General features: G+C 32.8%; 1 protein-coding gene across 1 annotated transcript; it reads right to left on the bottom strand.

Annotated features, from left to right (window-relative positions):
• Positions 1–3858: 3858 nt before the first annotated feature.
• Positions 3859–10454, bottom strand: LOC130649453 (organic cation transporter protein-like). The gene is made up of 7 exons (XM_057455725.1): positions 9675–10454; positions 9066–9487; positions 8490–8699; positions 7325–7459; positions 6511–6608; positions 6325–6433; positions 3859–5281 (listed from the first exon to the last, which is right to left on the bottom strand). The coding sequence occupies exons 1-7, from the start codon at positions 10062–10064 to the stop codon at positions 5068–5070; spliced, it is 1578 nt and encodes a 525-aa protein (XP_057311708.1). The 5' UTR covers positions 10065–10454; the 3' UTR covers positions 3859–5067.
• Between the last annotated feature and the right edge of the window lie 519 nt (positions 10455–10973).

Below are 10973 nucleotides of genomic sequence, written 5' to 3'. Positions count from 1 at the left end.
CTCATTAAAAAGTCATATGACAGAGAATGCTTTAGTATCCCCACCTTTTATACCGTTCAATGGTAAGAATTTACTGCTAGTTTTTTTACTTCATCACGGGTGAGTAGAGGTAACTAAACCTTTTTTTGTTGTTGTCCGCAATGACATTGCTTCAAAAAAAAATTGCTTTCTATTTTTAAACCAAACTGTTTAGCCATGGGTGCTTTTAAGTTAAGCTGCGATGTTTATTTTTTCTAAACTGGCGAATAAAAGAACTTATAAAGAAAAAAACGTTTTTTATAACCTTTAAACTTAATTTTAAATAAAAAGGCACTGTAGATGGCAAATTAATTTCCGTTGTCAGATTTGGTGTATTAAAAAATATATATTTTACTTTTAATACTTACTTTTAATTTTTTGTTTCGATTGTTGATCTAAAATGATAAGAAATTTATGTTAGTATTCTTTAAAATTGTACTTTAAATGAAATACTCTACAATCTTGTACACTTAGTAGAAAATGCTTCATGTGAATTAAGTCCGGGTCCACAATGAAAATCTTAAATAAACGAAAAAGTGTAGTAAAAGTAATGCTTGTAGCCCATATAATAACTACAGTTTTGCAGCAAAAAAATTAAAAAAATTCTGCAGCAGAAGCATACAGTAGCGAGGGAATGGGGAACTACATGTTAGATTTTCTATAATTTTAAACGAAAGAAGTAACAACAGTAAACATAAAAAAAGGTTACTTACACATATCTGCCATTTTCTTTTATGAACCAAGTGCAAGTTAATTACAATAAATAAAATGGTCCACTGTTGTTCAAGATATTAGCTGAACTAAATTATGAGTATCTGGAACCCTTCCTGGTTTATATACTTATTACTTCACCGTAGATGCTATTTTATATTTCAGTGAATCTATCAAAATGTGTATTGCCAAAAAACAGTTGTTCAAAAGGGTGGGGCAATACACAACAGAGTAGCTGCCATTCTTGAATTTAAAAAATAAATTTCAACGCCTGTCTCTTACTCATACGCCATGTTTTACCTGTCCATAATAATTCATAAGCGTTTCAACAATATTATTTTCTAAGGCCTAATTCATCTTTCACCGCATCTTAAATATTTCCATGCCTTTCCTGTCACCAAAAATATTCAGCAAAAAGTTTTTTCACGATTTATTGTTTCAAAACAGCATTTTTAAATTAATTCTGACAGGTAGAATATGTTATGACAAAAAAGAGGCGTGTTGAAAGCTTTTTGAAATTGCAAAATGGCATTAACTATTACATATATGCCTAACCAGAGAAACGCGAACAAAACACGAATATTAAAGGTGGCTAACTTGAGTAGAAATAAATTGAAAAAAACATTATTACCTGTATGGCCGTGAAAACGCCAAAATTAAACGCATCTGATTTTAAGACCATCCACAAGCGTACGTAGCAATCATTTTAGTTAGAAAAATGTTATTTACTTTTTAGTTATGCATTTTCTATAGGTATTCCTCCATATACTAGGACTAAAGAATCTAGTATACACATGCACAACTATAATATTTTCCATGTTGGATCTAACATAAGATAAGCCTACCCCTTTCAGATTTCTAAAGGAAGAAAAAAAATGTACGATACGAAAAAATATTAAAAGTAATAATAGTCTAGATTTTTCCACCGTCCTTTTGTAAAAGGTGGCTACAAGTTAATTTGTAGTTGAAATATTGCGTGGGACATGATGACGCTGTCCAAAGAAGTAAAATGGCTACTTCTAAATTTGGATTTTTATATTTGTTAATCGATGAGGAGTAGTTTAATAACAGAAGCACTTATCTAGATTGTAATCCATTGTGGAGACATTGGAGACATTATTAAAACATCTAGAGCAAAACATCATATAAAAAATAAAGACGAGAAACATCGACACCCTTTTCACGTAGTTAAGTGCGTGATGGAGTTTGCTAACCGTTTTAATGGATATGTATCACCTAAACCATAAATGTGCGGTCACATATAGCACACAGGCACCGATTTTGAGAAAGTTCACAAGAGTATCAGACTTTTTTTGTTATTTTAATATCTTAGATATCATGTGGCACCAAGTAAAAAGTATCAAACATGACAAGTGGCTGGACAAAGGTTTAATTTTATGACAAATTGTGATCGAATATCCACCAATGTTATCAAACATTAACTTATTCGATCAAGTCGTGAAAATGACATGACGTTAGACATTGCATCTAGATCTAACTTAATAAAAATGTTTGGTATGAATTGCGCAAACTTTAAGGAGCGAATTTAGACGTGGTACATTTGCACCATACCTTTTTCTATCTTCTGCGGTTGATAGTAACTCACAGCCCACCACACAGGTTTTTTTTCTGAAGACCGTGGTCTTTATTTGGTACCAATATTGCACCACTGTTTTTAACCTGATCCGGCAAAGGTATGACTTGTAATGAATGATGGATCGGTGCCGGCATCTCTTTTGGCAAAAAATATTCTTGTGTAAGGTCTAGTCTGGTGCAGACAAACTCGTGCAAAATTCTTACTAACCGGCATAACGACCCAGGATCCGTTGATTTCCGAACAGAACGAACGCTTATGAAAGAACATGATGGCTAGCTAGTATTTATTTGAAAGTCAGATATTCTAGTGTTTCTCCTATCATAGCTAGCAGCCTCTTTCCACAAATTTTCTAAATTTTCATCATTAACAAGTTGTATTATTAATCAGTAACAAGCGTTTATATAATATCCAAGCGTTTTTACATAAACAAATTTACGGCCGATATGATACGTCTAAATTCCAATATTAGATAAGAATGTAAAAACATATGTTCTGGAATTTGAAAAGATTCAGCTGTTTCTCATAAGCTCGTACTGCATAAAGTTTCTCTTAAAGAATTCTACAACTTTTTACAAGGTTATATTTTACATAAATTCGCCCTCTATTGTACCACGGGAACTTGTTAAATTCTAGTGATTTTAGGTTAGGGCCTATAGAAGAGACGGTAAATAAATAATAGAATTTTAAACACAATGTCTGTTTTTCAAATCAATACATAATATTTGTTTCATCAACATCCACTGAACAAAATGCTCGATTTAGAGTATATGATATTTTCTGCCAAATTCTGGTCCCGAAAACATGAAAAGAATATTGTCTTAGCTGACAGCTATCAAACATTTGTTTTTTCTGTGAACGCTCGATTCAATATAAACGACAGTGAGAAACGCGATGCTGCTTTTATAAAGTTTTTTAAATAATGAAGGTAAATTAATAAATAACCAGGGCTCTTGCTGAAAAACATTTAAACTTTATAAAAGAGGGGTCGGGCTGTAAGACTTGTCTTCTTTAAAGTTAAGAAACATCAAGGCTGAAGTCAAAAAAAAAGTTGCTTTTTTTATTTTGCGAGTATTTCTTCTTATAAACTTTCCGTTATCTAGCGTGGAACGATCTTACTTTAAAATTACCACATATACCACATATGCAGTTATTCAACCTGCAAAATTTATAGCTTTTGTAGCAGTCAACAACGAAGATTTCATATCATAGGGTTGCTTGGTGCGTCTATTTATTGAAAGGCGGGATTTAATTTGATGGGTGATGAAAAGATTTATTAAACTTACATAAAAAGTCACTCGTCGACAATACTAAAATGAAATGTGATCAATGAAAATGCTTGTAAAAACACGAAAAAATTTAATTTTGGCGGGAATTTAATTTGGCGGGGGGTAAAAAAATATATATTGACGGGATTCCCAAGATGGTGAATTGCGACAAACTCCAACATGCAGTTTAGCACTAATAATCATGACGAGGTCAGTGCTTTATAAGAAGATAGACAGAACATATTATCGCACAAAATTACTACTATGTGAATTTTCCAGGAGTAACGACTAGTGTATGTATATATTACTTATAAATTTTTACAAAAAAGCTATTTACATGTTGCTCAGTTTAAATCTAAATCTATGTAAATGACCACATAAAAAGCATAAGACAGGCATACTTTAAAGCACTGCAGCCAAACGAGGTTCTTTTTTTAAAAAAACTTGCACTTAAAGTACAGGACTCATGCACAAAGAGCGCACAGCCCTTTTGACTAGCTCCTTCCACCTAAAATGTCAAACTAACCAAGTGTACGTATTTTTATCAAGGGAATTCAACTGCATAACGCACAGAACTCATACGCTAAATGCGTATAGCTCTTCTGACTAGCTCCTTCCACCGTAAGTGTTAAGCTAATCAGGTGTGCATACAGTAAAATATTATTTTTTCCTGGTTGTTTGCTGTACAGAAGCAGTTTAATAATATACCTGACTTACACGTGTTATGTTTCATCGAAAATTACACCATCCAGTGTATATTATTTTATATATAAAAACCTAAAAAATTAAGAAATAAGAAAAGCAAAAATCAAGTGACCACAATCAATGCAAAAAGGAGCTACCGTTTATAATATACAAAGCCGAAACGCTAAAATACGTACAGCTCTTCTGATTAGCTCCTTCACCTTCCTTCTGTTAGACGGAAATATCTCAGTCTAACAGAAGAATTTCTTCGTCTCTATCATCATCTCCATTTAACACAAGAAGTTCTTTTTCTTTCTTGATGCACATATTTCATTATGTGAAGAACCAGGTAGCTTTTTCTTGGCAAAAATTCCAACGCATTAAGAACCTATATTATTAATTGCTCTTTTGATAAGACTTGGATACTTTCTTGCTCAGTAAATGTGAATAACATATCTGAAAAGCATGTTCCTTTGACTGCTTCAGGTAAATAAAAGAAAAGTTAAAAATAATAGTTTAGGACTCTGGATGAAGGGATTATTTAACAACGTTAAGTAAAGGGAGCAGGCTAAAAATTGCGGTAATAAAAAATTATGTTTAAGTATTCTTTAATAAATGATTTCTTATTGCTTCTTATTATTTTAAAAAACGCTTTGTATTCACTCATGTGTTTTGGAGCAGTCAATGCTGTACTTATAGATTTTCAGTAAAAAGGAGTCTCGCTGCAGAGTTTCAGCAGTCTTTCCAAGTTTAGAAGAATGTTGTTGAATATAAGCAGTATTGGATCATGTTTTAAAGGGAATCTATATATTCCTCCATTGTATCAGGTATATGTACATCTTTTGTATCGCCAAGATATAAACACAACGTTCCGGCGATAATATTAAGAATTGTCATCAACAGAAATGGAAACGCTTCATTAACATATTTCAAGGTGGTGATGACCATTGGTGCAAGAGAACCACCAAATCTGCTGATTGCTAACAAAAATCCAATAGCTTGAGCTCTACAAAAAAAATTAACTTGGCTATTTTTTTAATTGAAGGTGTACAAATCATTATAGATTACAATCATTCTGAGATATCAAAATAATATTTCGAAAAGTTTTAATGAGCGGATTCGCTTATTTTTAAATATTATTGAGCCGATTCGCTCGTTTTTAGTCATGGTCAAGCGAATTCGTTCGTTTTAAAGTATTATTGAGCGGATTTGATTGATTACAAAAATAAAACAGGCACGACTTTTTTTGGCAGATACATGTCACCGTATCTAATACCAAACAAAATCGTAATAACTAAGACTAGCTAGCTTACTGACTTTATAATGTTCTCTCAAAATCTTTTTTCCTAGCCAAAAATCCTAAACCTGATGCGTTTAAGATCTTTACATGGCTAAAAAATGTGATAATATATTTATCTTAGCATTGAACACAAAGAGAAAACAAAGAGAAAACAAATATTGCAAAATTAAAAAGCAGACCTTAAAATCAAAATGGCTTTTAAAATATAAACGCAGAAATATCAAAGGGATATCGGTAGCCATATTGCGCACAAACAGACAAAATGCGGCTATTTAAAGACAAGTCGGTCACCCGTGGAAAAGTCCACGGAGTCGGCTGTCCTTTTTATATCGCATTCCGTGTTTCCGTAACATGACGTTTTTCTCGCAGGCAGAGAGACAAAATACAGCTGTTAATAAAGAGACCAGTAGTTAACCCGTGGAACAATCCACGGGATCGTCCGTCTTTAAATTACACGCTATTTCGTGTGCCTGTTGCACGACACTTTTCGGGCGGACAGACAGACAGAATATTATACAGACAGAAAAAAGTTATAAAGATTACTAAGAGAATGAATCTGAAATAATGAAATTCATATCACTTGCAATTGATGCTCCTAAATGACATTGTTAGAAGAGGCTAACTGCACTAGAAAATTTAAAGACATATATTTGTGTTTACACCTCTCCGTTTTCACAGAAATTGTGAAGCTGTGTATTTAATAAACTTTTATCTATCAACAGATTGACTTTATATGAAGCATTCCTTACCTTATAGATGTCGGATATAATTCTGCAGACCAGATATACAGTGAATTGAAGTAACATGTTGCAGCATACTTCGCAATAATTCCAGCAGCTAATCTGACAAACTTCTTTTCTAAAGCAACAAATAAGATATTTTGTAATATTTCCTACGATGTATTTAACCCATTAAAGTTCCCTCAGTTATTTTACCTGTATTTCCATTCGGTTCAAGTGGTGTAAATGACACTATAAGACAAGCCACTGAAGCTAAATAATAATGTGTTATAACTGCTCTTTTACGCCCAATTCTTAAAAAAAAAAAGAAAAATTATATTAAATTACTTTACAAATAAAACTGACATATACATTAACTAATTCGTTTATCTCTCTCTAAGGAATATATGCTAATCTAAGAAGTTAGGAAAATAGAAAAATAAATATATATTCTTTAAAAAATTAAATGTAGAATAAAACTCAAACTGTCCTATATTTTCTTGTGATGTTAGTGTTTACAATCTCTTTAGTAGCAAGAACATGCAAGGACTTCAAGTTATTTAGTAAGTCAAAACGCTGCCTACTGCAACTTAACTACAGATGCGCATGGAATCGCTCTATCTTGCTTTTTTGCCATACATCAAAGATACAAGTGAATATGCTACCATCACAAGTTTAAGAACAGCTTAAAGTCCTGCTTAGTAAAAATTATATTCGCAATCCATAAAATCACATCCTGTTAACAAATGTCTGTTACGCAGCTTTTCTTAAAGGATTACGGAATTTTCTTATAAACTCATAAATTTTCTCATAAAACATGGAAAAATTTCAACAGAAATTTGGCAATCGTCGCGACAAAGTATATTGACTCTATTATCGCTAGTAAATACATTACTCCTAAAATAGGAAAGAAACATTCTGGGTTGGTACTGTGAATTATTATCACGTTGTTAGCACTACGACATCTGATCAGTAAATGTACCATGATAAATAAAAAATTGAAAGATACAGTATTATTTTAACCACTTACCTGTCACAGAAGAAAATAACCGCAACATTAGCAGGTACTTCGATGATACTGGTCAATATGAAGTCCATATAAAAGTTTCCACTTAGATCTTGAGCAGCGAACGTAGCAGCGAAGTATGTAAGACCAGACACAAACCTATGTTAAACAAGAAAATAACAAGTTAAACTATAGAGGTGTTTTATGGTTTTGATTAATAATATCGTATTTTTCAATTTGAAGTTTTTAGTGAAGAACAGACTGTTCGTTTAGCATCTTTTAAACGATTTATTGTTGTTTACATTAACATTGACACAATAACTCTTCGTTTTGCCATTAAAAGTATCCATGTGTGAAATCTAATTCAATTTGGATTTAGTTTAAATTAGACAGCCTTGCACAAAATGTCGCAAAAAGGACCAAATCTAAAAGATCACTCCACAAGCAAATACAAGACACACCTATTTTGAACTTGTCATTGTTCGCTTAACAATGTTCACAGGCCTAGGGCTTATCATTATAAGGTTTGATCAAAAAATCGAAACAATATATTAATTCTGTCAGCATTTTCTTTATTATTAATGGGTCGTTGCTAGAATTATTGTTATATAATGTGGACGTTGCAGACGCTACAACTAGCGGAAAAGCGGCCATCTTCAACAATATCAAGACCAGCATTGATATTATTAGGATATTTGATAAAATGTCACAGATGTTGTCACAGACGTAAACAAATATTAAAAAAATTAAAATGAGTAAAACAGTTTTTGGGCGTACGAAATTATCAGTCAATGTTAATAGCGTAAAGGCAAAAATATCTTTAATTTTGAATATCAGTTTTCTTATTGTCAGAAAAATGCAATCAGATCAATTTAATTTAGGAATTTAAAGAAAAAAGTTAATTTAATTCTGCGCAATGCAATCCGAAACATTGTGAGCTTAGAAGAATGTTTATCAAGGCAGATTTGAGTGCGTTCTATACTGAGAATAATTCGCCCTGATTGGTTATTCAATTATGACGTGACTAGTGGTATAGTGGGTTCGTCCTGCGGCTCCCAGTTTTGGGGACCACGAATTGATCCCGCTTACAGTATATTAACGAAGGTCAAAGGAGCACTACTTAAAATTCACCGCATTGTGACCCTACTACACCTTTTCCAGGAATTCCAAGCCAACAAATATTACTAACCATGCTAAACTTTGTATTGATGTTTGGGTAAAAACCTTCATTGGATAAAATAAATGTAGAAATGTTGTGGTTGTGTGTGTTTGAGATTCTCTACGAAGAGTAGCGTTAGGTACTGGCTTGCCATTTATCTTTGCCATTGATTTCAATAACTCTTCAGCTTCTTCAAGTTTGTCATTCATTCTCATCCAACGTATTGATTCTGGAAAGTACCTAAAGAAAATGGTGAAAACAATATTACAGCTACCGAGAACTATTAAAATAATGGAGTCATGAAACATCATGAAATTCACGCTTAGGGGTGTTTCAATGTTTCTAGGAATGTTTCAAATATGTTACCAACTTCGCTTTTGCTCATATCTTGTAGATGTCAAAATTCTTTTGAATAAGAAAATTACACGTGGTGAAGTTATTGTTTATAAAGGAAAATTACGAGTTGATATAAATTCTCTCTACCCATTAAAACAACGCATGCTAACATAGAAGCAAATCTATCGTCAACCGACATCTTTCCTTGATTCCCGGGCATTTTTTTGTATGAGCAGACATTTTTAACGATATTTTTATCTCGTGGCATACCTCCAAGTGAATATTAGCAGTAAAAAAGGAACTGTGAATGTTAGCTCCAGAGTCTTCCAATTTTGTGATAGATACGCCACTCCTGTTAATAACACCAACACTCCAGAAAAATAAACCCAAATCATTGTAGATGTCAGTGCGCGATATTTTGGTCCAGAGATTTCAGCAGCTAGTACAAAGATCACCCCTCCACTGAGAGCTATACCAATCACAAGGCGAGAGACTATGAACAATATCAAGTGATTGGCAACGACAGAAAGAATAGCGCTAAATATAATAGCAAACACGGATGGGAATATGATTGTTTTACGTCCAAATCTGTCCATCAGATAAGTCATTATTAAAGCACCACCGCCCATACCAATAAACACCAAGGAATGACTAACTGTAGCATAATATTCTCGATTGCAAACCAATTCAAACTAGAACAAAGTTAAAATAAAAAAATAATTTTCTTAATGACACATATAAAAGCAAATAAGCACATTTGTTAGTGGTTAGTCCTTGGCTTTGGGACCATGCTCGTGAATGATGTACTTAGTTACAGTGGATGGTGATAACAGAAGTTCATAAACCAAACTTTGATGCAGATGCAATAACTTTTTTTACCTGAGTTACAATAGAGTATTCTTTATGTTTCGTGAATTCCCATTCGCTTCGCGGCATTTTACATTTCTCGCGAAAGTTTACATGGTCGTGTGAAGAGATAGGGGATGTGAAGTTACATACTGTGCTGTTTTGTTTACATTGCCAAGGTGGATCGTGAACAACAAAGTAACTTATGAAGATTTGTGATGTTATTACCACCATGAAAAGTAAAAAGATAACTTGTGTTCTAAATTGATACAATCCACAATCTCCGACTTCTTCTATATACTCGTCTGCTTCTAGTACTGGTTTAGCAGGTTCTTCAGGTGAAGTGCAATATTCATTTGCTTTGCCTATATCTGGGCTCATCTGAGCATCATTAAGAATACTTTCCTTATCGTCTTTTTCCATCTTTTTCTTCTTCGTTACATTTTCATATGTTACTAGCTATCAAGTAATATAGCTGAAAAAGAAGTGGTAAGAGAATCTTGTAGTTTGAAAAAAATACTAGCGCAGCATAACAAAACTCACTATGAGCATGATGCAACTCAGGTTGAGTATAATAACAAACAAATGCACCTAAAGCGTACTTTGGTATAGTTTCAGTTGAATACAAAGAATACAACAGATGTAAACCGCAAGTTAAATATAATACTATTTGCGATAATGTCTGACACATACCCGACAGTTTTTTTTCTTTAAAACAGCTTTTAGAAAGTGCTAAAGTTGGGTTAAAGTTTAAAATCACAGAAAACTGTTGCAAATACAGAAAAAGTAATAACACGTCACCAATTGGGCTACAAAATGGCTGCTAATTTTCAACTTTTTATTTGCTTACACAAAATTGAAGCTAATGGCTAAGGTTTATGAAAATTGAGGCAAAAATCAACTTGAGATCATATTGGCCATTCTGAAAATAACTAAAACAGATAGAAAATACTGTATATATTTGTTTGTTATCTATTTAATCGATATAAGGACTCATCTTGTTTTAAAATCAATCCTATTGCAAAATAAAAAATCAAACTTTTTGATCTACCAGCTTGCTACATTCTTCCAAATTGTTGTAGAAGCATACAAAATATAGCACACCAAGCCAGTTAGCAACAAAGACTTTTCAGAGGTACATATTGTATCGTGCGAAAACACTAATTCTTAATTTTTTTAATGATTGCGAAAAATGGCGGACATCTGTTAAAAAGAACTTATAATATAAGGTCCTCTAAAGAAAGCACTTGCGCAAAAGGAAATAATATTAGTATCCGTGAGGAAAAAATATAGACCCAGGAACGTGAATTATTGTGTTAACTCGTGGATTGC

Source organism: Hydractinia symbiolongicarpus, chromosome 7, assembly GCF_029227915.1.
Source record: "Hydractinia symbiolongicarpus strain clone_291-10 chromosome 7, HSymV2.1, whole genome shotgun sequence".
Taxonomy (NCBI): Eukaryota; Metazoa; Cnidaria; class Hydrozoa; order Anthoathecata; family Hydractiniidae; genus Hydractinia; species Hydractinia symbiolongicarpus.
This window is presented reverse-complemented; position numbering and strand designations above follow the sequence as displayed.